At 44.4% G+C, this 27,704-nt stretch overlaps 1 protein-coding gene across 2 annotated transcripts in view; it reads right to left on the bottom strand.

Annotated features, from left to right (window-relative positions):
• Window positions 1-27,704, bottom strand: part of LOC311143596 (plakophilin-4-like) — a 119,353-nt gene that overhangs the window by 14,793 nt on the left and 76,856 nt on the right. The window contains exons 8-12 of one of the 2 annotated variants that reach the window (XM_084179446.1): window positions 27,424-27,450; window positions 15,796-15,990; window positions 12,429-12,639; window positions 10,620-10,752; window positions 5,970-6,183 (exon numbers count right to left, since the gene is read on the bottom strand). In XM_084179446.1, the coding sequence (XP_084035572.1) occupies window positions 5,970-6,183; window positions 10,620-10,752; window positions 12,429-12,639; window positions 15,796-15,990; window positions 27,424-27,450 (780 nt within the window). The remainder of the gene's footprint in view (window positions 1-5,969; window positions 6,184-10,619; window positions 10,753-12,428; window positions 12,640-15,795; window positions 15,991-27,423; window positions 27,451-27,704) is intronic. The other variant, XM_084179445.1, reaches the window with a different exon arrangement.

Genomic DNA, 27,704 nt, shown 5'->3' with positions numbered 1-27,704 from the left:
AGGAGTTCCCACATATGCTGAGCACTTGTTGGCTGCTTTTCCTTTACTCTGTCATCCGACTCTCAATTCGTTTGAGGTCGGGGGATTGTGGAGGCCAGGTCATCTGATGCAGCACTCCATCACTCTCCTTCTTGGTAAAATAGCCCTTACACAGCCTGGAGGTGTGTTGAGTCATTGTCCTGTTGAAAAACAAATGATAGTCCTACTAAGCCCAAACCAGATGGGATGGCGTATCGCTGCAGAATGCTATGGTAGCCATGCTGGTTAAGTGTGCCTTGAATTCTAAATAAATCACAGACCGTGTCACCAGCAAAGCACCCCCACACCATAACACCTCCTCCTCCATACTTTACGGTGGGAACTACACATGCGGAGATCATCCGTTCACCCACACCGTGTCTCACAAAGACACGGCGGTTGGAACGAAAAATCTCCAATTTGGACTCCAGACCAAAGGACAGATTTCCAACAGTCTAATGTCCATTGCTCGTATTTCTTGGCCCAAGCAGGTCTCTTCTTATTATTGGTGTCCTTCAGTAGTGGTTTCTTTGCAGCAATTCGACCATGAAGGCCTGATTCACGCAGTCTCCTCTGAACAGTTGATGTTGAGATGTGTCTGTTACTCAAACTCTGTGAAGCATTTATTTGGGCTGCAATTCCTGAGGCTGGTAACTCTAATGAACTTATCCTCTGCAGCAGAGGTAACTCTGGGTCTTCCTTTCCTGTGGCGGTCCTCATGAGAGCCAGTTTCATCATAGCACTTGATGGTTTTTGCGACTGCACTTGAAGAAACTTTCAAAGTTCTTGAAATGTTCCAGATTGACTGACCTTCATGTCTTAAAGTAATGATGGACTGTCATTTCTCTTTGCTTATTTTAGCTGTTCTTGCCATAATATGGACTTGGTCTTTTACCAAATAGGGCTATCTTCTGTATACCCCCCCTACCTTGTCACAACACAACTGATTGGCTCAAACACATTAAGGAAAGAAATTCCACAAATTAACTTTTAACAAGGCACACCTGTTAATTGAAATGCATTCCAGGTGACTACCTCATGAAGCTGATTGAGAGAATGCCAAGAGTGTGCAAAGCTGTCATCAAGGCAACGGGTGGCTATTTCTATTTGTTTAACACTTTTTTGGTTACTACATGATTCCACATGTGTTATTTCATAGTTTTGATGTCTTCACTATTATTCTACAATGTAAAAAATAGTAAAAAATAAAGAAAAACCCTTGAATGAGTAGGTGTGTCCAAACTTTTGACTAGTAGTGTATACGTTAGCCAGGCACGGGAACACTAGCCCAATGTATACTAACGCCCGAGTTGGAGAGGCAATACGCTGTGATACGCTGTGACACAGGAGCCAATCATCTGCCTTTGGATCAATCCTCGAAAGTCATTTGACTGTGGCCTAGATTTATAAAGTTAGGGAGTGTGTGTGTGAGAAAGAAAGAGAGAGAAAGAGCGTGTATGTGCACTTGTTTGTGTGTAAGAGAGAGAGCGATTGGGGAGGGTAGAGTGTGTCTCTCATAGCTTGGGAAGCAGTGATCCGACTAAAGGGCTCCATTCCGCCCCATAATGAAATCTCCACTGAGCTTGTTATTCAGTTACTGTCTGCAGGAATGAGGTGCTGAAGCCAGGTAGGCCATTACAGTACCCTGGGTTTGAGCTGGTGTGGCTCAGATGTTTAGTCGCTTCTGACTGGCCAGAGTAAGGGGGTGGTGGGTGTGGTCGATATTAACAGGCTCTGATTGGGTGGATTAATGTGCGTAGATCAGGCATTAGTTGGCTCTGAGAGTGAGAGATTTAGAGTGGCATGTGTTTGCATGCTATGGAGCTGGTATGAGCATGCAGATCCATTGCAATACTAGACCAAGCATTATCAATAATCAGATTAAGCGGGGGAGGGGCTGGATAGTGGTTGCTAAGAGGCTGGGGGCCATATGTTGATCTGGCCTGCATCCCAAATGCCACCCTATTCTCCCTATAGAGCGTACTACTTTTGAACATGGCCCATAGTGAATAGGGTGCCATTTGGTACAGTCTTGTTTCTGGTCAAAGCCCACGGCTTGCTCTAACAATTTCTGACACAATAAAAAATCAAGACTAGCTTTGATACGGTTATTCTCCTACGCCAATGGGTGCAGAGCAGAGAGGTGTGTCGACTAGTGGTTAGTACTATGAGTTTAGCTGTCCCCCAGTCTGTAGGGTGTGGCTGACTACTACAGAATAACTGTGTGCCTGAAGTCTCAGCGTATTTGTACAGTGGCTGCAGGGTGAGCTAGATGACAATCTGTGCCCTACATCTGATGAAATAGAAGCTTTGCAGCAGCTCCAGTGTGCCTTCCTTGATGAGCTCTGTTCAATTTCAAAAGGAACACGGACCAGAGATTAGCACAGTGGGGCTGTTTTCCCGACAGCACGCTGGAAATACACACAACACAAGGTTAGGCTTGTAGCTGCTTGTCTCCTGAACTCCTACACATAGGCACTTGTATTCAAGGGAAGCCACACCAACATAGAAACGCAGGAGCACAGATTCCACACATGTGATGTACTGTAATGTACTGTCATTTTGTTCCGTCCCAGGTTGTGTGTTTGTGTGTGTATTTGCGACAGCAATGATAAGAGTGGGGTCACATACGGACAGACAGTGTGTTCTAGGACAGGGCCCCTGTGTACTGTGTGTGTATGTGTACAGAGGCTGTAATGACACTGTTCAGGGCCATGCTGGTCCCTCCGTAGGGGCCAGGTGACACCTGTACTGCCACTGGGGTGCCGACAACCAGGGGAGGCCTGTCCCTTTGATCTCAGAGGCCTATTGAGGACAAGCCAATAACCACAACAGCTGCTATGGGAATCAGGGACCAGGGCTAGATTGCTGTCCCCACAAAATGACCCCCCTGACCTGGGTAGAAAAGAGAAGAGAGGGGGGCTCCTCCTGCTACCGTAGTGGCTCATATGGAGCACGGCTGATGATCCCGCTGGAATAAAGGACCACTGACATACAGGGGAGTGGAACAAACATCTCCTATCAGTAAAGCTCAGAGGTGGGCACGCTGAGTGCTCTTAAAAAATGGCTCTTAAAAAAACAAGGTTCAATTACACCGCCATCAGGGTTTTCAAGGGTAGAAATATGTCAGAGGGGTGTTGGTGAGAAAATGCATCCCAAATGGCATCCATATGGCTCTGGTCCAAATTAGTGCACTAAATAGGGAACCATTTGGGACGCATCCTAAGTCTTGTCAGTTCCAATTAGCCCATTGGCTTTGGCCAGCAGGAAGTGCGGCAGAAAGCTCCTCACGTAGATTGTTCTGATTGGCTGTGATTTCCAGAGGTGACGCTGTGATCGCCGACATTCTTTAATTGCATAGTATTCTGGGTCCCCAACTGCCAATTAGCTGGGTTTTTTTTTTTTTTAAATACACACAGTCGTAAGAAGTACTCACTACACGTCAAAGCAATTTGGTCCAAGATTTGTATGACACACATCTGCATTGAACTGGCCTCCCGTTTGAATGACAATGGATTAGACTGGCTAGAAGTGACTGAAATGCCAGTGGTTCCATCCCCCATACTCCATTCTGTTATAGACTGCATGTGGTTCTGATTCGTTAGTTCCTTAATTCACCACATCAGTAAAGATGTGTATAACTAACCCAAGATAGACCACATCCTGTCATTTCCAATGGGAGCAAATTAAATCAGTGGGCAGAACAAGCAAGGAGGTGGGCAGAGCCAAGCACGAGCTAGCGAGATCCTATTGGCGCGTTCTAGCATGTATTTACATATTTCCGTTAGGGACCGCATACTCTGTGGTGGGCGTGTGCAATAACTCAACTCGCCCTTGAACTCCTTCTAAACAACGCAATATTTAGAAACTTTGGCATAGGGTAAAGTTGACAAAAAACTTAGTCCACTCTGTTCGTAACAGATTCTAGTTTTGGGAACCGAAAACTGTATTGAGATCAGATGTTTCATCGATGAAAACATTTGCAGAATGTCGGCCAAAATCCATCTCACTCCATCTTCTCCCACTCCATATTTGGTGGTGAGTGGGAATGCCAACCGGATGCTTCAGATTTATACATTCGGTGAAACATCTGGCTCATTGTTCTATCTGTGTTATCAATGCTTAGGAGACCCCAAGAACAACTGGCTCTTCCTCGTTCTTTGGAGTTCACCATGCTTGGAGAAAAACCAAACAAACACCAACTTCATGGACACGAGACTCAAGTCATATCTCCACTTCACTTCCGCAATGTTTTACTACAGAAAGGAGCAATTGGATGCTGCACTGTGCTTGTGCTCTCTGTGTATTGATAGCCTGGTGGAACCATTACACTGTAACCTGAACTAGAGTCAGAGCTAGTCAGAGTAGAACAGCTGATTCAGCCACCTGAGAGCCAAACATCTTGGCTTGTTTATTTCCAGTGGTGGAAAAAGTACCCTTACATAAAAGTAAAGATACCTTAATAGAAAATTACTAAAGTAAAAGTCACCCAGTAAAGTACTACTTGAGTAAAAGTCTAAAAGTATTTGGTTTTAAATATCCTTAAGCATCAAAAGGAATGAAATTGCTAAAATATACTTAAGTTTCAAAAGTAAAAGTATAAATCACTTAAAATTCCTTATATTAAGCAAACCAGACAGCGCCATTTTCTTGTTTTTAAATTCATAGATAGCCTGTGGCACACTCCAACACTCAAGACAACATTTAGAAACAAAGGATTTGTGTTTAGTGAATCCGCCAGATCAGAGGCAGTAGGGATGACTAGGGATGTTCTCTTGATAAGTGCGTGAATTGGACCATTTTCCTGTCCTGCTAAGCATTCAAAATGTAACAAGCACTTTTGGGTGTCAGGGAAAATGTATGGGGTAAAAAGTACATTATTTTCTTTAGGAATGTAGTAAAGTAAAAGTAGTCAAAAATATACATAATAAAGTACAGATACCGCAAAAACAACTTTAGTAGTACTTTAAAGTATCTTTACTTAAGTACTTTACACCACTGCATATTTCTTTAATACTCCTCCCTGATCCTACACAACTTGGATTTATACCCTGTTTGCAGAGCTCAAGCCACACAGGGAAAACTGTGTGTGCATTGGGAAACACGAGTGTTCGCTCAAACGTCAAGGACTGTTGTGTTTACACAACTAGGAGCGACGGAATCTCTGCTCTCACCAAGGGTTATGTTCAGAACGCATATAATTGTGTTCTTATTGGATCGTTCAGGTAGTACCGTCAAAACATTATCTCTCATTTTGTGTCTACTAAACATGAACCAGGGGAGGGTAGCAAGGAACTCCAATCCCCTGAGTTGAATGACAGATACTAGGGGAGAACTGGTCAGGACCAGACCAGAATACCCATTATGTACTTCCAAAATGGCACCCTATTCCCCATGGGTCCTGGTCAAAAGTAGTACACCATATAGGGAATAGGGTGTCATTTGGGACACATCCAGTGACTAATGCCAAATTACTGAAGAAGCGGACTGGCAGGCAGGCGAGAAGGTTAATAATTGAACAGCTCTACTTTAGGTTGTGTAGTAATGTTCCTGTCCCACAAAAACCCTGTAGTGGAACTCCAGTGGATCTGATTTGGGCAAACGTCACTGAATAATGGATGAGTGAAATAATGTGGAACTGTGGAAATGTGACCATTGTGAATACGCCAGAGGGCAGAGAGAGAGAGAGAGAGAGAGAGAGAGAGAGAGAGAGAGAGAGAGAAATAGCACACAGAGCTGTGGTATGGAAAGGCACGGTCCGTGGAGTTTCGAGGTTAAAAAGGCCATTTTAAATAAACGCTGCTTTCTTACCCAGAAAAGCAGAAAAAAACACAAGACATATGCAGGCAGACACGCGCAGAGTGAATTCATCAACGCACGCACACACACTCTGAGTGAATTCACCACGCGGATGCAAGCGCATACACACACTCTCTCACTGTCTCTCTTACCCGTGACCAGCTCTCTCACTTCAGCGTCTACAGTCTTCCTCAGCAGTCTGAGCAGAGCAGGGACGCCACCTGCGTTTCTCACGGCGACCTTGTTGTCGTCCGTAGCTTTCCCGTAGACCAGGTTCCTCAGAGCTCCACACGCATTCCTCTGGACCTCCAGGGTTTTGTGGTCTAATAGATCCACCAGGTGTTTGATGCCCCCTAGACGGCACACCTAGAGGGTACGGAGAGTCATCATGAAGGCCTTGAGCATAACTCATTGGTTTGTACAGTAAAATACCACCAGAATGAAAAATAGTGAGGACAACAGTAATGTAGGATCAATATCACAAATATCTTATAAGGAACTGAAAATGGATTAAACATGAACGTGTAGTGACTAATGCATTGTAGTCTAATAGCAATTAGTTATGACCAGGGCCTTCATGATGACTCTGACAACATAAATCTAGGCTTTGTATTTATTCATGTAAGGGATGCTGAGAATATATACCAATGGCTTTCTTTAAACCAGATGAAAGACATATAGAAAATGTAATGCATATCTTCAGTGATCGCATAAACTGAGTATCCCTAACATTAGGAACACCTTCCTAATATTGAGTTGCACCCCCTTTTGTTCTCAGAACAGCCTCAATTTGTTGGGGCATGGACAGGGTGTCGAAAGCACTCCACAGGGATGCTGGCCCATGTTGACGCCAATGTTTCCCACAGTTGTGTCAAGTTGGCTGGATGTCCTTTAGGTGGTGGACCATTCTTGATACCCATGGGAAACTGTTGAGTGTGAAAAACCCAGCAACGTTGCAGTTCTTGACACAAACTGGTGCACCTGGCACCTACTACCTTACCCCGTTCAAAGGCACTTACATTTTTTTGTCTTGCCCATTCACCCTCTGAATGGCACACAATCCACGTCTCAATTGTCTCAAGGCTTAAAATGTGGTCCTCTGTAGCTCAGCTGGTAGAGCACGGCGCTTGTAACGCCAAGGTAGTGGGTTCGATCCCCGGGACCACCCATACACAAAAATGTATGCACGCACGACTGTAAGTCGCTTTGGATAAAAGCGTCTGCTAAATGGCATATTATTATTATTATTATTATTATTAAAAGTCCTTCTTTAACCGGTCTCCTCCCCTTCAGCTACACTGATTGAAGTGGATTTAACAAGTGACATCAATAAGGGATCATAGCTTTCACCTGGTCAGTCTATGTCATGGAAAGAGCAGGTTTTCTTAATGCTTTGTATGCTCAGTGTAGGGTGAATATAAGGTCTAAACTCAAGTAAAGTAAAGAGTTGAAGCAAATAATTGCATTTGTATGCCACTTTCAAGGACAGTTCCATCATATGAAATCCCTCACTGAGTCTGCAAGTGTATGAATAGATTTAAAAAAAATATATATATATATAGTAACAAGAAATGTAAAAAAATTTAAAAAGCACAGAGCGGACAGTTCCCTCATCAAAACCTAGAAAAGACTCAATGTTCTTTCCTTGACAATGACATGCTTGAAATGTGTGTCTTCATATGTATGAGTGTGTTCAAGAGGCAACACCTCCCTAACTGCAGCAGCAGCACATGCAGTCAGGAGCAGAGATGAGGAGAAAATGAGTCTTAAAAAAAAAACAACGATTATAATGTTGACCGTGGTCATTTGGCTGTATAATAACCGTCATCCAAAATTCCATGACCGTCACAGCCCTACTGATCTTAAGAGATCAGCTTTTCCAGCCGACGACTCCAGCGGCAGTAACAGCACCCTGTGGAGCTGTGAAATTCCAGAGGGAGCTGGAGTGGAATGGAGTGGCCAGCCCAACCCACCCCAGCCCAGCCAGAGGCCCAGCCAGGCCTCTGCAGCAGCACAGTCCTCACAGCCTGGGTGAATCTCAATTGCATTTCCTTGATTCCTCATGTCCTCTCTCGTTGCCTCCTTCTCAAAACGCATTGTAGGAGAATATCTGAGGTTCCTCCCATGTGATCTTCTCCTCCAATGCGTTATGAGAAGGAGATGAGAAAGGAGGACGTTAGCCCTTTATTTTTAATAAATGTGCAAACATTTCTAAAAACCTGTTTTCGCTTTGTCATTATGGGGTATTGTGTGTAGATTGAGGAGGGAAAATTTTTATTTTATCAATTTTAGAATAAGGATGTAACGTAACAAAATGGGGAAAAAGGGAAGGGGTCTGAATACTTTCCGAATGCACTGTATTTATTTCTTAACTTTCCTAATATTAAGCACATTGCTTCGCTTTACAACAGGAGTTTAGCCTATCCTGCTGGCATGAAAATAAACCATGAGAAAAGCGTCCTCCATTTGCTATTTAAGTGCATAGATTACATGTATTTTTTGTGGGTATGTTTTGTGTGTGTATTTTACCCCCTTTTTCTCCCCAATTTCGTGATATCCAATTGCAATCCAATTACGATCTTGTCTCATCGCTGCAACTCCCCAACGGGCTCGGGAAACATGACCCGCCAAACCGCGCTTCTTAACACCCGCCCGCTTAACCCGGAAGTCAGCTGCACCAATGTGTCTGAGGAAACACCGCCCAACTGACGACCGAAGTCAGTCTGCAAGCGCCCGGCCCGCCACAAGGAGTCGCTAGAGTGCAATGAGCCAAAGCCTCCCATAACCCGGACGACGCTGGGCCAATTGTGCACCGCCCTATGGGACTCCCGGTCACGGCCGGTTGTGACACAGCTTGGGATCGAACACGGAGGCCTGACATGTATTTTTTTCCCTGCCCCTGTTCTGAGACAGGTGCAGGATAATGGTCTATTCTAAATCTAAACTCATTTCACACATACAGTATATGATTTAGTATTTGTAAAAACAAGATCAAATTAAGAATAGTCTGATGGGTGACAATATTATAACTTGTGAATGATGCCCAGCATGCACAGTAAGGCAAGAAACAGCACATTCCTTTTTTTTTGCAACTTTTTCAAATCATAGTCACACACCTCATGTAGCCCATAGGACTATATGTTTTGATAAGGTTTGTGTCACAACTAAAGTGGCCAAATAACTTCTTAAAAGTAAGCACATTAATCCACTTTACAACTGGTGTAGATCCTAACTGGCATATTAGGCAGCGCGTGAGTTTCAATTTTGGGGAAGATAATTTTCACCATAAAAATGCACCTTTATCATAAATCTTTACATGCATAAATAACATTTGCGGTCACTTTTGAGAACAGTATTTTCCCGCTAATTGATTGCATTTTGGAACATTCGCACGTATAGCCTACTGCTGTGTGCGCATTGCTGAGCTTATAATGTGAAGAAATTTAAAGCTACAGTAAATGTTCTGATCTGTTGCATCAGCCTCATTGCTTTTAAAAGGTTTTTTGATGCGAGTGGTTGTATTAACTTGGGATCTAACGCATCCCACAACTGTCTCAGAGTATGTTTGGAATATTTATTTCTCGCACAGAAGGACAAGTTGACCAATAGAATAGGTTAACATTTGTACTATGGGGGATAGGAAATTGACATAGGCTAGTGCTTTTGCTGTTCGTTAGGCCTACTCATCTTGTTGGCTGACGAAAAGTACATGTGGACGGTTCTTCTAACATCTTCAATATGCGCCTCGGAATTTGATAAGGATGCGCGCAGTTGTCTCCCCGATGTGTCGGTCTTCACTTGTAGCCTACTTCGGAGCTAAGATGCCTGTGAGAAGGACCTGATCATATGAGGGGCATTGGCTAATAAGAATTGAGATATCTGAAAGAGCCATGTGAGTGAGAGGTACTTTGGAGCACAGCGATTGGCAGCCGGGAGAAGGAAATTATAATTATTATATTCCCAAGGACACAACGGCCACTTTGGTCGCAAGGCATGGAATTTTTTAGGGGGCATTACGTCCACACAAGGGGGATGCCGCCGGGAAATTCGATGCCTGGTGAGAATATTATCAAGCGCTTGTCTAATTATGAATGAGAGACTGATGAAGCGTGTGCAGCCTGCACAAGAAACAAAAGCAGAGCTCATGCCTTTCATGCGACTTCGCATCATGCAGCCTTAGAATGTATAAAAAATCAAAGCCCAACGTTTGTATCACAACTAAAGTTGCATAAATAACTCTAAGTTAAGCATATAGGAGGACCTGTTTCTTTGTTAACCGCTCAACACAGAATAGCCGCTATATTCTTCATGCTATAAAAGAATATAAAATAATGCCACGGAATTCTAAGAAAATCTTGTCTGCTAAATGAACTAGTGTAGCCCACAGCCCTATGGCATAGCCAGATCAGGGCCTAACATAAGGACAACTCAGTGTATGCTATTCAGTTCTTCTGAAATAGACTACATTTTCTTCACATCATGTTTCTTTAGACCAGTCTAAAATAAATAATGGATTTATTGTGATGGTGTAGGCTATATTATATGGATTCATTAGACTTTTTAAAATGCAGATGTTCCAAAGGTCTGCATCAGTGGCTTGTAGGCTAAGCGTGGAAGCCAGGAGATGCTAAACATATTTATGTTAATTACGGGTCATTTACCATGAGACTGACAAAATGCCATGACTGCCACAACCCTATTCACCCCCCCCCCCCCTGATGGGGGGCACTTCAGTGAGTTGCATGCTGGGGACTGATGAAGGATCTGGGGTGCAGGGGAGAAGGGGAGCGATGCATACGTACCTCAGCCTTGACTGTATTATCTCCGAAGCACAGGTGCTGCAGGTATGCGGCGGCGTTGGCCTGCACCGAGGGGAACTGGTGCTGCAGCATATTAATGACCTCAGGCAGCTCAGGGTCACGCCAGGCAAACTCCCTGGAACACAGACACAGAGAGATATCAGACATACACCCAGGAACAGACACAAATCAGTATGACGTCAGCACACAACAACTATCCACCCCTATCCACAGGGCTGGGGCACACCGCAATAAGTTTAAAGCCCAGGAAATTACATTGACATCGGCATCTATAACACTCCAGGATTATTGCTTTTCTCCCAATATAAAAGGATGATATTTCACTTCAGTTTCATTTGTAAGACTAGAAGGTATGTCTTGGCTTTTGGAGAGTCACTGCTATGAGCTTCTCCTGATTCATAAAGCTTAATTTAATCAGTCTAAATGAAGTCTACTAGAATTTAACTTTTCTACTAGAATTCACAACCCTTATGACAAGAGAAAAGCGTAGATATTACCAAGTCTGCGTCTATTTCAGAACTTGTATTTATCTTTGACTGCCAAAAGTCTTCTGACTAGCAGAGTAAACAAAATAAGTTGAAATGAGAAAGTAGCAACATGAGATGCACGTCCACATTGTGACAGAATTAGCTGTATTGATGTGTCGGCTGTAATACTCCTGCCCTTGCCTCAGCATGTGTTACATGAAGCAAGATGCCAGTCCAATCAAATCAAAATACAATGTTCATCTAATTTACCCCGGGGGGACACAAACAGCCGTTACCAACACCACTGCTAAATTTAATCTGGTTGGGAGTAGGGACCCAGTTGATGCAACATGTTTTTCTAAGTACAGGTGCTTTTAGGCCTGCCTCTGGATGTGACCCATATGGCACCCTATTCCCTTTATAGTGCACTACTTTGACCAGGACCCATAGCCACTATATAGGGAAGAGTGGGGCATTTTGGAGGCACCCTGGGTCTGAGCATGGTCTGCTGTGTAGAGCAGGCAGGGAAGGAGGTCCGCTGTCACCCTCTCACTGCTCTCAGCTAGAGCAGGACTCAGGGGTGTGAACAGCACTCCCAATGTGCAAGGTCAGGGGTTTAGCGCTCCGTGTCCAAAAACCCGGCCGTGCTTACATAGTACACATGTCTCTGTAGCAAGAGCAGACACAGCAGTTCACTGAAATCTGGGGATCCATTGTAGAGTGGTCTGTGTAGCCATGTACAGATGTAGGATCTTAATTTGATCACTCTTGTTGCTGGGAATTGTGCAGGAAATGCACACTTGTAGTGTGTTCAAGGTTTAAAAAGGCTTCTAAAGTTTGTAATTTCCACTTAAAAATGTGACTTGTTTTACCGAAACAAAAAATGTATCAACTCCTACACAAAATGTCCATTAATTATAATCCACATAATAATTCACATTTCCTGTTGCTGCAGGATTATTTTCCTGCTGTAGCAAACTAGCTCAAATTAACATCCTACATCTGTATCTTAATGGCTAAGGCTCTGGATGGCTGCCCAGGGGGATTTATGTGTGAATAGTAACACTAGTGTTGACCCAGCAGTATATACAGTAGTAGCCCCGTAAGCACTGTTAGAACCACTGTTAGACCCACTGGATGATAAGGTAGGGATGAATCAGTCGTAACCAAACGAAAGAAACCAGTTTGAAACAGGGAGGGATCTGTCTGAATTTGTCCAATAAGAAACGGTTGTTTTCGTTTTACGTTGTAAAGTTTTGCTAAGGTGTGAACTAATGAAAACGACCCAGTGATGCAGCCTAGTGGCTAGAGCCTAGTGCTTTACCTCGGGTCCTTCTGGATGCTGTCTATGGAGGGCGAGCGGGTGGCCCCGTCAGCCATGACGACCGGCTGCCGGACGTAGTTGCCCTCGGAAGGCCGGTACTGGGCCAAGCGGTAGGGCTCTGCGTACGTGGCCGCCGTGTTCAGAGCGTAGTTGCTTCTTTGGTACGTCATGGCACTACGCTGGCTGGAGGTCCTCTGGAGGGTCCCCATGCCTGAAAGCACAAAGAAAAACAATTCAGATTGATTTGAACAAGACAAATATACGCCAGCTACCAGACCTGGACTCAACTAGAACTCCCTGGGCTAGTGAAGATTAGCAGTGTGGTTCAAACCTTTTCACCTAGACCTTTTCACCTAGTAGTGCACTCTATAAGGAATAGGGTGCCATTTGGGACACACCCAGAGACGTGTTGACTGGAGCTGAAAACACAAGGCTTTTTGACTCACACACCAATTCTTCCAATCTGGATCCACTTAATGAAGAGGGTAAAATGGCGCTCCCATGATTCCACACTAGAGAAGTCTCCTCCTTCAAAGGGATTGTTTTGTTGTTGTTGTTTCTTTAATTAACGAGGTAGGATTAAGCAAGCCAGATCCTGCAGGTTTTTTTACAGGGCTACAGTCTGCCTTGTAATAGGTGATCCAGCAACACTCTTCTTCTCCTCCCTCTCTCCTCTTCTCCTGTATGCTTCAGTGTGGTCTGAGGCCAGTGAGCCCTGGCTGTGTCCGACACAGGAATAGACACACAGTCCTCCCTCTTTAGGTGAAACAGCACCAGCACTAAGCTAACACACCAACAGGACATCCTTCCCTCCAGGCCAGGGTAAACATTTAGTCTGCCAGAATTTTAACTGTGTCATCGTCCTTAAACCATGTCTATTTTTCTGCCCCTCTCTCCTCCTTACGTTGTGATATTGTGACCTAGTTTCTAGGACAATATGCCCTACACACTCACACAGCCTGTCCCTGCCTGCCTTCCTGCTCAGAGCACACAGAGCAGAGACCATGTGACTGCGTGACTGTTGCTCTCCTTCCCTCCGGTCAGATCTCTATCCTAACATCCTGCAGGGACTGGGCCTGCACACGGTGCACACACCGAACACACACACAAGAAACAAGACGTCAACTTGAAGCTGCCCTCCAAAAATATAAAAGCCCACATCAATACCCCTCTCTATTTGGCAGTTCATAGGCCAGTTCTGTGATATCATGAACGACTCGATACTAAAATGCTAGTCTACTAAAATCCTTTTACATTAAGAAAAAAAAAAATCCATCTTTGAAATGCCGTACCCGAGTTCTGCGACTTTCTTTTTTGCAACAGGGATCGATATTTCCATTTAGCATAAAAACCTTTGTCCTCACAAAAAGAAATACACGCCACCAGAAATACTGTAGATAAAGAATTTATGGAAAGAGAGCCAGGGAAAAAGGCCATTAATATTTCATTTCACACCATAACAAAGAGTGCTTGGGGATCAAATTGGATATTTATTTCTAATGATTTTTTGGTAAGGACTCCAAACTACCTTTTTTGCATTCCTCTCAATATAGCCAGGCCGCGAGCACATTATGGTTGCTTATCGTTATCTGAGAGGAGTCTTCTTCTGAGCATCAATACCATTTATTACTGAACTTATCAGTCCGGGAGGATCTCAGATCTGCTGTATAGAGGATGCTAAATGGCTGCATGCTGGAGGACGATGGAGGGGCGATGAGGAGAGAATTCTAACATCCAAACACAGCTGGCCGTGGCTACCTCCCAAATAGAACCCTAGTACCTATAAAGTACACTACTTTTGACCAGCAATAGCATGCCCTACTTTTGGGCCCCGGTCAATCAAAAGTAGCGCACTTAATAGGGAATAAGGTGCCATTTGGGACACTGACTGTTCCCTGGCCCCTCATCCCTCTTCTCATTATGAGTGTGACACACAGGTAATTGACTCCTTTGTGGCTGGCGTATCAGCCCATGCCTGTCTCCTTCCTCTCCTCTTCTCTCCTGTCTCAGCCCCATCTCTGATGGAGGAGGGAGGAAAGGAGTGCAAGATAGGCAGGCTGGCAGGCAGTCTGGCTGGGCTGGATGGCAGTCTGGCTTGGCTGGATGGCTGTCTGGCTGGGCTGGCAGGCAGTCTGGCTGGGCTGGATGGCTGTCTGGCTTGGACAAAGTGTTCCCAGGATAGATCATGTAAGAGAGAGAAGGAGAGGGAGGGAGGGGGTAGGGGAGAGAGATAGAGCGAGAGAGCGAGAGACAGAGCGAGAGAGCAAGAGAAAGAGCGAGAGAAAGAGCAAGAGAGCGAGAGAGCGAGAGACAGAGCGAGAGAGCGAGCGGGAGCGAGAGAGAGAGCGGGAGCGAGAGAGAGAGCGGGAGCGAGAGAAAGAGCAAGAGAGCGAGAGAGCGAGAGACAGAGCGAGAGAGAGAGCGGGAGCGAGAGAGAGAGCGGGAGCGAGAGAGAGAGCGGGAGCGAGAGAGAGAGCGGGAGCGAGAGAGAGAGCGGGAGCGAGAGAGAGAGCAGGAGCGAGAGAGAGAGCAGGAGCGAGAGAGAGAGCGGGAGCGAGAGAGAGAGCGGGAGCGAGAGAGAGAACCTGTGCTAGAGTGGGAAAGGCAGGAGGAGTAGCCATGTAACAGCAATGTATAAACTATGACGGGGTCATTTTAAATGAAGACGACTGCTCTCTCGCTCTTCAACATCTGTTTCTCACTAACGCTGCTGGTCAAATCTGCTTATTAATGCCATGGTTCCATCCTGCTTGCATTAGTGTTCTCATCATTACACATTGAGATTAAGTTAGGGTTGCAGAATTCCGGTAACTTTCCCCAAATTCCTAGTTGGAAGAAGTAAGGAAGGAATAAGCAGGAAATCCTCCAACCAGAATGTGGAAAACCTGGGAATTTTCAGAAAATTACCAAAATTTTGCAAGCCTAAGATGAAGTGTAGAGCAGTGTTTTCCAAACCTCTCCTTGGGCCCACAAGCCGTTCCATGTATTTTAAATTAACTATTCCACAACTAGCATACCTGATTCAACTTGTCAACTAATCATTAAGCCCTTGAATAGGTGAATCAGGTGAGCTAGTTCAGAGCTACAACTAAATTGTGAAACGCCTGGGAGTCCCCAAGGAGAGGTTTGAAAACCAATGGTGTACAGTAGGGCTGTCAAACTCATTCCATGGAGGGCCTAGTTTCTGCTGGTTTTTGTTTTTTCCTTTCAATGAAGACCTAGACAACCAGGTGAGGGGAGTTCCTTACTAATCAGTGAGCTTAATTCATCAATCAAGTACAAGGGAGGAACAAAAATGTGCAGACACTCGGCCCTCCATGGAATGAGTTTGACACGTGGTGTACTGTATAGTAGTGTAGTGTCCTACCTGATGGACTCCTGTAGATGGCGCTCTGCGAGGAGTTGTTGAGGTCCACTGGGTCGTGGTGGTTGGGGCTACGGTACAGCGGCCCCTGGAAGGTCCTGTCCTCGTAGATGGGTGTGATGTGGCGGTCAGGGGACATGGCTGACCTCAGGTCCTGGCCCAGCTGGCTGTGCTGACTGGCGTACGAGCTCCGCATGCCTGGAGGGAGGGAGAGCGTAAGTCTGCGTCCCAAATGGCAACGTATTCCCGATTAAGTGCATTAGTTTTGACCAGAGCCCATTGGGCCCTGTTCAGAAGTAATGCACTTAATAAGGAATAGGGTGTCATTTGGGACGCATCATCAGACAGTAGTACAGGCTCAGGGTTAGAGACTGCCACCGGCCTCGTGTGTCTTCCTATGTGTCACCCCTAATCCCCATTACCATCACACAGTGACAGCTACTACACAGCAGCACTCACCACAGCTAGCTAGCTAGGGATCAGCTGCAATAATTCAGACACGCTGAAATTGCTGTCCATGTTGGAGTTTGACAGTTAAGCTGCTAAAGAATGACTTAATTGAAATTAATTCAGGGCTCATTTCCAATTCTGTGTAATGCTAAGGCAGTAGCTTTATGCAGTTTGTCAAGCCGCACCGCCCCCAGCTCTCTGCTACGCTCTCACTTTTAATGATCCAGCTTTTTAACCCCCTAGAGTCGATGTCTGTGCCCCGCGGAAATCGTATAGGCATAAAAAAATCCCCATAAAAATCTGTCAGTTTAAGCTAGAGATATCTGGTTTTGCATTGGAATGCGTCTCAATCCACCGCATCCGCCGATGTCGCACTTCCGCATCTGCGGTGAAAGGTGGCAAACCTAGAGTGGTGTTTGTCAGACCATGAGACTTCCCGAAAATTGGTCTTCTCCCAAAATCATCTAGCGTCTGAACGGTTTGGCCTACAAACTACACTATATATACAAAAGTATGTGGACCCTCCCTCAAATTAGTGGATTCAGCTATTTCAGTCACACCCGCTACTGACAGGTGTATAAAAATCGAGCACACCGCCATGCAATCTCCATAGACAAATATTGGCAGTAGAATGGCCTTACTGAAGAGTTCAGTGACTTTCAAAGTGCCACCTTTCCAACAAGTCCGTTTTTCACATTTCTGCCCTGCTAGAGCTGCCCCAATCAACTGTAAGTGCTGTTATTGTGAAGCGGAAATGTCTAGGAGCAACAACGGCTCAGCCGCAAAGTGGTAGGTCACACAAGCTCACAGAACGGGACCGCCCAGTGCTGAAGCGCGTAAAAATAATCTATCCTCGGTTGCAACACTCCCTATCGAGTTCCAAACTGCCTCTGGAAGCAACGACAGCAAAATAACTGTTTGTTGGGAGATTCATGAAATGGGTTTCCATGGCCGAGCAGCCGCACGCAAGCCTAAGATCACCATGCACAATGCCAAGTGTCGGCTGGAGTGGTGTAAAGCTCACAGCCATTGGACTCTGGAGCAGTGGAAACGTGTTCTCTGGAGTGATGAATCATGCTTCACCATCTGGCAGTCCGACAGACGAATCTGGGTTTGGCGGATGCCAGAAGAACGCTACCTGGCCGAATGCATAGTGCCAACTGTAAAATTTGTTGGAGGAGGAATAACGGTCTTAGGCTGTTTTTCATGGTTCGGGCTAGGCCCCTTAGTTCCAGTGAAGGGAAATCTTAACGCTACAGCATACAATGACATTCTAGACGATTCTGTGCTTCCAACTTTGTGGCAACAGTTTGGGGAAGGCACTTTCCTGTTTCAGCATGACAATGCCCCTGTGCACAAAGCGAGGTCCATACAGAAATGGTTTGTCAAGATCGGTGTGGAAGAACTTGATTGGCCTGCACAGAGCCCTGACCTCAACCCCACCGAACACCTTTGGGATGAATTGGAACGTCGACTGCGAGCCTGGCCTAATCACGCAACATCAACGCCTGACCTCAATAATGCTCGTGGCTGAATGGAAGCAAGTCCCCGCAGCAATGGTTCCAAAATCTAGTGGAAATCCTTCCCAGAAGAATGGAGGCTGTTATAGCAGCAAAGGGGGGACCAACTCCATTTTAAATGCCCATGATTTTGGAATGAGATGTTCAAACGAGCAGGTGTCCACTTACTTTTGGTCATGTAGTGTATCTGTTGTTCCATATAGTGAATCTGTTATTCAATGCGTTTTGTATGGGCTAATAGCAGTAAGGCCAAAAAAACAATTCCATATAGCTTAGCAGAACCACCCCCCCTCCTCCGGCTTAGAGAGGGCTTAGACTTATGGGTTAATAAGCTCTCTTTGCAGTTTACAGCTGAAAAAATAACACTTAGCCATATACAGTCGTGGTTAAACGTTTTGAGAAAGGCACAAGTATTGGTCTTCACAAAGTTCGCTGCTTCAGTGTTATGAGATATTTTTGTCAGATGTTACTATGGTATATTGAAGTATAATTACAAGCGTTCCATAAGTGTCAAAGGCTTTTATTGACAATGACATTACGTTTATGCAAAGAGTCAATATTTGCAGTGTTGAACCTTCTTTTTCAAGACCTCTGCAATCCGCCCTGGCATGCTGTCAATTAACTTCTGGGCCACATCCTGACTGATGGCAGCCCATTCTTGCATAATCAATGCTTGGAGTTTGTCAGAATTTGTGGGTTTTTGTTTGTCCACCCGCCTCTCCTCGTCAGCTCTCTCACCTGTGTTAACGAGAGAATCACTGACATGATGGCAGCTGGTCCTTTTGTGGCAGGGCTGAAATGCAGTGGAAATGTTTTTTGGGGATAAAGTTCATTTTCATGGCAAAGAGGGACTTTGCAATTAATTGCAATTCATCTGATCACTCTTCATGACATTCTGGAGTATATGCAAATTGCCATCATCAAAACTGAGGCCTTAGACTTTGTGAAAATTAGTATTTATGTCATTCTCAAAACTTTTGACCACGACTGAGTGTACAAACCATTAGGAACACCTTCCTAATATTGAGTTGCACCTCCTTTCTCCCTCAGAACCGATTCAATTCGGGGCATGGACTCTACAAGGTGTCTAAAGCGTTCCACAGGGATGTTGGCCCATGTTGACTCCAATATCTCCCACAATTGTGTCAAGTTGGCTGGTTGTCCTTTGGGTGGTGGACCATTGATGATACACACAGGAAACTGTTGAGTGTGAAAAACCCAGCAGCATTGCAGTTCTTGACACAAACCGGTACGCCTGGCACCTACTACCATACCCCGTTCAAATGCACTTAAATATTTTGTCTTGCCCATTCACCCTGTGAATGGCACACATACACAATCCATGTCTCAATTGTCTCAAAGCTTAAAAATCCTTCTTTAACCTGTCTCCTCCCCTTCATCTACACTGATTGAAGTGGATTTTACAAGTGACATCAATACGGGATCATAACTTTCATCTGAATTCACCAGGTCAGTTTATGTCATGGAACGAGCAGGTGTTCCTTATGTTTTGTACACTCAGTGTATCGCATAGTACCTCTATGGCCTAAATGGAAAAACATAGTGAAATATAGCCCAAAGCCTCGACCACTAGTTGAAACCAATCAGCAGTGAATTCAGTATCATTGAGGGCTACACCTGAGAGGCCACACCTGGGATGAGTCCAAAATGTCACGCTATTCCCTATGTAGTGCACTATAAAGGGAATAGGGTGCCATTTGGAACTCAGACCTGGGTCTTGACAGGCTAGACATTGCCTTCCCCATCAGGCTTTGTAGTGAGAGTGAAGGGATATATGGGCTAGTAGAACACGGCTGAGCCCGGATATGCCAGGAAGTGGGTGTGTGTTTCTGGAAATGGGGGGGGGGGGTCCTCCTAACCATAAGCTCATTTACCAGGGGGAACCCCAATGAGGTAAATCATATTAGAAATTCACACCAGATGAATCACTATGACAACAGTATTTGGGGGAGTCGCAGCCCAGCACGGCTGACTAGCTGACTGACTGAGGCCTGGTCGGTCCGGATGTGGAACAAAGTCTGACTGCGTCCCAAATGTACCAGGTTCTGGTCAAAAGTAGTGCACTACATAGGGAATAGGGTGCCATTTGGGATGCAGACTGAGCCTAAGGCGGGAATGCAGCATCTGCCATTCCGCATCCAGGCGTATAAATCCAGCCGGCAGTTATTACTGCAGCAGCCTGCCCAAAGATCACAAGCCTTAGCTCCTAACACCATGACAGATCCCACACACATGGCTCATGTGGATACAAGTGACCTAACCTTGCACCAAGGGGACTCCACTCCCCAGTGCAAGAGAGACTGCAGTGGCCGAGTCACTGTGCACTCACTGCATACTTCACTCACTTCAATAGAGCCCAAACACCATTATTTTGAGTCTGCCAAGCTGCTCAACACTGTCATGAGTTAATGAGATAAATTAGGGATTCTTATCAGAGTTCAGAACAGCACAAATGAATAAATAAAAGTGTTTGCCTTTTCGGGGAGAGCTGAAGCCCAGTAAGGCAGCTATAAGCTGTGTCCTAAATGACACCCCATTCCCTATGGGTCCCGGTCAAAACTAGTGCACTATAAAGGGAATAGGGTGCCATTTGGGACACATCTTTAGCCACTCAGCAGCAGCACACTTTCCTACTCTGCCTCAGAAACAGTACCAAATAAACAAGACCTCTGGAGCATCCGCAGTGTGCCCTCAGCTGTGGAGAGAGACCCAGGGGGGTGCTTTGTCTCTGGGGAGGATGCTTCCGCGAGACCCCGGATAAACTCCAGCTTCGTATGATAACTAATGAACAGCTAAATGACAAGCCAGTGGAGAATAAACCCTATTCAAACTGCTTACTGGGGGGACATGATAAGCATAGCTACGGTCATCCGCTAAAACTGTAGTTCTCCATGGGTTAGCAGAAGGGACATCTACTACATTAGTTCAGAGAGGATGGGAAAAGAAGCGACTAGAGTTGCAAAATGATGGTAACTTTCCCCAAATTCCCAGGTTTTCCAGAAATCCTGGTAGAAAGTTTCCAGATGTCCTGCTTATTCCCTCCTGATTCCGGGAATCTTCCAAACGGGATTTCCGAAAAACCGGAGAATTTTGCAACCCTATGGAGGGACTTCCCACTGTGCAGAAACTGGTTGAATCAGCGTTGTTTCAACGTAATTTGTCAACGTATTATGACTTGGAATATATGTGGAAAATACATTGATTTTTGATGAAGAAATTAATCAACGTAAACTGTTGTTTTGAGGATGGAATATCAACCACAGGATTATTTCATCATTATAACCAATTTTCAACGGTTAGAAACCTTGTATAAAATATGTTGAATTTGTACCTTTGAAACAATGTCAGATCCCCAACGTTATATGCACTATGAGAAAAGAAACTATGGAAAGAATATGGCACCACAACAAACCTGCCAAGAGAGGGCCGCCCACCAAAACTCACGGACCAGGCAAGGAGGGCATTAATCAGAGAGGCAACAGAGACCAAAGATAACCCTGAAGCAGCTGCAAAGCTCCACAGCGGAGATTGGGGTATCTGTCCATAGGACCACTTTAAGCCATACACTCCACAGAGCTGGGCTTTACAGAAGAGTGGCCAGAAAAAAGCCATTGCTTAAAGAATAAAATAAGCAAACACGTTTGGTGTTCACCAAAAGACATGTGGGAGACTCCCCACACATATGGAAGAAGGTACTCTGGTCAGATGAGACTAAAATTGAGCTTTTTGGCCATCAAGGAAAACGCTATGTCTGGCGCAACCCCAACACCTCTCATCACCCCGAGAACACCATCCCCACAGTGAAGCATGGTGGTGGCAGCATCATGCTGTGGGGATGTTTTTCCATCGGCAGGTACTGGAAAACTGGTCAGAATTGAAGGAATGATGGATGGCGTTAGGTACAGGGAAATTCTAGAGGGAAACCTGTTTCAGTCTTCCAGAGATTTGAGACTGGGACGGAGGTTCACCTTCCAGCAGGACAATGACCCTAAGCATACTGCTAAAGCAACATTTGAGTGGCTTAAGGGGAAACATTTAAATGTCTTGGAATGGCCTAATCAAAAGGCCAGACCTGATTCCAATTGAGAATCTGTGGTATGACTTAAAGATGGCTGTACACCAGCAGAACCCATCCAACTTGAAGGCGCTGGAGCAGTTCTGCCTTGAAGAATGGGCAAAAATCTCAGTGGCTAGATGTGCCAAGCTTATAGAGACATACCCTAAGAGACTTGCAGCTGTAATTGCTGCAAAACGTGGATCTACAAAGTATTGACTTTGGGGGGGGTGAATAGTTATACACGCTCAAGTTCTGTTTTTTTGTCTTATTTCTTGTTTGTTTCACAATAAAACATATTTTGCATCTTCAAAGTGGTAGGCATGTTGTGTAATTCAACTGATACAAACCCCCCAAAAATCCATTTTAATTCCAGGTTGTAAGGCACCAAATTAGGAAAAATGTCAAGGGGGGTGAATACTTTCCAAGCCACTGTACATTCTAGATGAATCTGTGCTTCTTTCTGTATAGGCCTAGACTAGGGTTTCCAGCTTTGGCTGATTTCAAATTGAATCATTAATATGCTGGATTCACGTCTCAATCTCAACCAAAAATCTAAGTTAAAGAATAGGACTAAATCAAATCAAACTTTATTTAAAGTGCATTTAAAGTTTGATTAGATTAGATTGAGTCCTATTCTTTAACTTTGATTTTTGGTTGAGATGAAGACTTGAATCCAACATATCAATTATACATTTGTAGACAAACTGGAATTAAAGCCAGACTAAGTCAATGGCACAAAAGATACATCTCCCTCAAATGTTGATATTTGGTTGCATTGACAACCAAGCACAATTCAATATCACTTTTGTAATACAGTAAATAGCCTAATATTAAGGCTATCTTACAAACTAATGTAACAGTATTTATTCAACCTTAAAATGAGTAACACATCCATGGCCATATTTTGAGGTTAACCTACAGTAACTATAAATGTCTTCTTATCTAATCATAGAAAGCATGCATATTCAAGAAAGCATGCAAAGGTCGCAGGACTGTGGAGATCTTCACAATTGCTGTAATAATCTGCGCAGAAGCTCAAACAGCATAGATCACTTGCACGATGTACTTTTAATGTAATCTCAACTGCAATCCAGGTCATTTGGTTGTGCTAGTAGATGAAGCACAGTGATAAAACATTAAAATTGTTGTAAAAATTAAAAAATATCTGACATTGTATTTGTTGTGCTTTTAAAATGGTTGAAAGTGCAGTGATAACACATTTAGATGACAACTAAACCAAAATTCGGGAAAAAAAACGATGAAATGATGTGGTGTGCCCAGTGGGTTGTCATTGGGGAGGTTGATGTGGGCTGCTGTGGGCTGCTGTGGTGACACATCCAGGCAGTGGCGCAGGCTCATATAGTCAATATGCAGGGCTTCAGACAATGGTGTTCCGTTTGGTAGTAATTCACTTGGGCTTCTCTTGTTAAAAGGTTTCCGATTAGAGAAGGGGAATATCAATGAGCCGGTGTAGGACACCACATCACAGCCCGCCACAGCCAAGTAATCGGCCAAATCCATCGGACATGAGGGCTTTCAGTAGAACCGTAGCTTTAGGGGAGAAGAGGAGAGGAAAAGCGAGGGAGGAAAAAAGAGGGAGGAGAGGAAGGAATCTCCCAGAGACAGGAGCTACCATGCATATCCATCCCACTCTGCAGGCTCCCTCTCCCCCATTCTCTCGCTAACAGTACCATTATAAACCTTAGCACACACTAATCCCTGTGCCTTTGTTCTGTTCCCCTGGTAAAATGCAGCAGTCAGCTTCTAAAGCAGCTGCAAATTGTCTCTGAAAATAATATATGAATGGTGAACATTCATGATGTGTTATACTCATTTAATGCTGCCTTCACCTCCTCCCGTGGCCCTAACAGATTGCACTTGGCAGAGGCTAGACGTACTGTAGGGAGGTGGCAGTTTGGCACACTGACTCTGCAGAAACAAACATTTAAATGGATGCAGCGGACTTACATTCCTGAACCAAAATAATTCTCTAAACCTTTTCCCAACATAGGAGTAAGAAAAACTAAATCCATGAAAACAATCTAATCTGCTCTCGATCATGCAGAATATTACAAACTTAAGTATGGAAATCAGCAGGCTATAAGTATACACCACTGTTTCCGTAAACCAAAGCATAAGGTTTACTAGGCATGGGCTGAGCACCACACGCTCCTAAAATGCTGTTGATCCACATTTCCCTTCGCTCTTCTCCTGTGCTCTGAAATGGACATCGGACATAATTACAGGGATGATTTGACTTCATCTTCCAATTTTGGCGGCAGAGAGGAGAGATGACTTCCTGACAATGCTGGAGCTAGGGGGAGCAGGGAGGGGAGAGGGAGGATCGTGGTCTGGGTCTGGCCAGAGAGAGAGAGGGAGCTGCAGCCAACCTGCAGGCTCAGGTTTCAGCTTTCAGGTGGCATTTGCCAACTGAATGCAAATGAGTGCGGGCATGTGAACATCAACATCCCAGTCACTGCTACTGCTGCTACAGCTGCTCAAGCATCTGTGACATAATCCACAGGTCACACAGGCAGTCCTGACCTAGATGAGGAGAGGAGCTGTGCCATGATGCCATCAAAGGACATACAGTATGCGACTTTGTGCCAGCTAGTTTCTATCGAGGTAGCTGGGTGCGAGGTGGCATGAGGGTTTGGGACAGAGGCAGATAGCAGATTCAGAAGAAGAGACCTATTGTGCTTGACTGGCCACAATGGCCAATGTGTCTGCAGACTTTGCACCTCAGAGAAGAGGTTTAAAAAGCCATTTGTGTCTAGGGGAGAGATCATCAGTCATCGTAGCGTATGTGGGTTATGGCCATCAGCACAAAGAGAGAGAGAGAGAGATACTCTGGGCACTGCAGTGATATAATGGCTTCGCCGAGATTATTATTATTGGGCCCTGATTTACAACAGTTCAAGAAAGTAATTGGAGAGAAATGGGAAAACCACAGACTTACTTGGTCTGGGAATGATAACCCTACACTTGAAGGCATTTCTCCATAGCCTTTTAAATGTCTGCCCTATGTGAATGGGGTTTTAATGCTTGTAAAAGGTAATGGGTTGGAAATTATGATCATATTACGAACAAAACACGTAGTACCTACACAAAAAAACATTTTAAAATGTTTAAATTTTAGTCATTTAGCAGACGCTCTTATCCAGAGCGACTTACAGTTAGTGAGTGCATACATTTTCATACTGGCCCCCCGTGGGAAACAAACCCACAACCCTGGCGTTGCAAGCGCCATGCTCTACCAACTGAGCTACATGACACATGCCATGCTAAGACAGATGAGAATAGAATAGTGGGTATGGGCTGGAAGTAGAGGCCTAGGCGCTGTTGTTCACTAGTGGGGAAAGGGTGGCGGGGTTGGAAAGTAATAAAGGGGAATATATATTTTTTTAAAGGATATGTATGTATGTATGTATGTATGTATGTATGTATGTATGTATATATATATATATACATACACACATATATACACACACACACACACACACATACACATACACATATATACACAGTGGGGAGAACAAGTACAGTGGGGAAAAAAAGTATTTAGTCAGCCACCAATTGTACAAGTTCTCCCACTTAAAAAGATGAGAGAGGCCTGTAATTTTCATCATAGGTACACATCAACTATGACAGACAAATTGAGAAAAAGAAATCCAGAAAATCACATTGTAGTATTTAATGAATTTATTTGCAAATTATGGTGGAAAATAAGTATTTGGTCACCTACAAACAAGCAAGATTTCTGGCTCTCACAGACCTGTAACTTCTTCTTTAAGAGGCTCCTCTGTCCTCCACTCGTTACCTGTATTAATGGCACCTGTTTGAACTTGTTATCAGTATAAAAGACACCTGTCCACAACCTCAAACAGTCACACTCCAAACTCCACTATGGCCAAGACCAAAGAGCTGTCAAAGGACACCAGAAACAAAATTGTAGACCTGCACCAGGCTGGGAAGACTGAATCTGCAATAGGTAAGCAGCTTGGTTTGAAGAAATCAACTGTGGGAGCAATTATTAGGAAATGGAAGACATACAAGACCACTGATAATCTCCATCGATCTGGGGCTCCATGCAAGATCTCACCCCGTGGGGTCAAAATGATCACAAGAACGGTGAGCAAAAATCCCAGAACCACACAGGGGGACCTAGTGAATGACCTGCAGAGAGCTGGGACCAAAGTAACAAAGCCTACCATCAGTAACACACTACGCCGCCAGGAACTCAAATCCTGCAGTGCAAGACGTGTCCCCCTGCTTAAGCCAGTACATGTCCAGGCCCGTCTGAAGTTTGCTAGAGTGCATTTGGATGATCCAGAAGAGGATTGGGAGAATGTCATATGGTCAGATGAAACCAAAATAGAACTTTTTGGTAAAAACTCAACTCGCCGTGTTTGGAGGACAAAGAATGCTGAGTTGCATCCAAAGAACACCATACCTACTGTGAAGCATGGGGGTGGAAACATCATGCTCTGGGGCTGTTTTTCTGCAAAGGGACCAGGACGACTGATCCGTGTAAAGGAAAGAATGAATGGGGCCATGTATCGTGAGATTTTGAGTGAAAACCTCCTTCCATCAGCAAGGGCATTGAAGATGAAACGTGGCTGGGTCTTTCAGCATGACAATGATCCCAAACACACCGCCCGGGCAACGAAGGAGTGGCTTCGTAAGAAGCATTTCAAGGTCCTGGAGTGGCCTAGCCAGTCTCCAGATCTCAACCCCATAGAAAATCTTTGGAGGGAATTGAAAGTCCGTGTTGCCCAGCGACAGCCCCAAAACATCACTGCTCTAGAGGAGATCTGCATGGAGGAATGGGCCAAAATACCAGCAACAGTGTGTGAAAACCTTGTGAAGACTTACAGAAAACGTTTGACCTGTCTCATTGCCAACAAAGGGTATATAACAAAGTATTGAGAAACTTTTGTTATTGACCAAATACTTATTTTCTAACATAATTTGCAAATAAATTCATAAAAAATCCTACAATGTGATTTTCTGGATTTCTTTTTCTCATTTTGTCTGTCATAGTTGACGTGTACCTATGATGAAAATTACAGGCCTCTCATCTTTTTAAGTGGGAGACCTTGCACAATTGGTGGCTGACTAAATACTTTTTTTCCCCCACTGTATATGTGTATGTATGTATGTATGTATGTATGTATGTATGTATGTATGTATGTATATATATACACACACACATGTATATATATATATATATATATATATATATATATATATATATATATATATAAAAAACATGGGGGATTGGAAGTGATGCAGACAATTACATTGATGGAAGTTACAATCTATCTACAACATTAAGCTGATATATACCCCCCCCCCCCCCCCCCCCCCCCCCCCAAAAAAAAAAAAGACAGATGAGCCACGGAGTAGAGTGAAGTTGCCCCTATACTCTGATCTTGGGTCAGTTTAGCATTTTCCCCACTAATGGTTTAGGTTACGATTTAGGGAGGGTAAGCTGATCCTAGATCTGTACCTAGGAGAAACATCACCTCAAAGCCAAACACATTATAAGGGGAGGTGAATCATGATGAAGTTAGAATTCACCTTGAAGGTCATCATCGACCAGGGGGTCTGTAGATATCCATTGGCAGCAGGAAAAGTAAAAAAAACACACATTATATCAACCTTTTCACGATAAAAACGTGGATAAATATTGCTGGACTAACTGGGACAGCTGAAATAATACAAAGTAACACAACACAAAGTCATATGAATATTAGTTTAAAGGCGGGAACCATAGACCGTATATACAGTAAATATATAAATAACAGTAAAATGTCATAGGCCTAGTACCGTAAATTGACTGCCTACATTTCGATATCAAT

The sequence above is a fragment of the Coregonus lavaretus genome, assembly GCF_964263955.1.
Source record: "Coregonus lavaretus genome assembly, chromosome: 16".
Taxonomy (NCBI): domain Eukaryota; kingdom Metazoa; phylum Chordata; class Actinopteri; order Salmoniformes; family Salmonidae; genus Coregonus; species Coregonus lavaretus.
The sequence above is the reverse complement of the archived record's forward strand: the minus strand, read 5'-3'. Positions and strand labels throughout refer to the sequence as shown.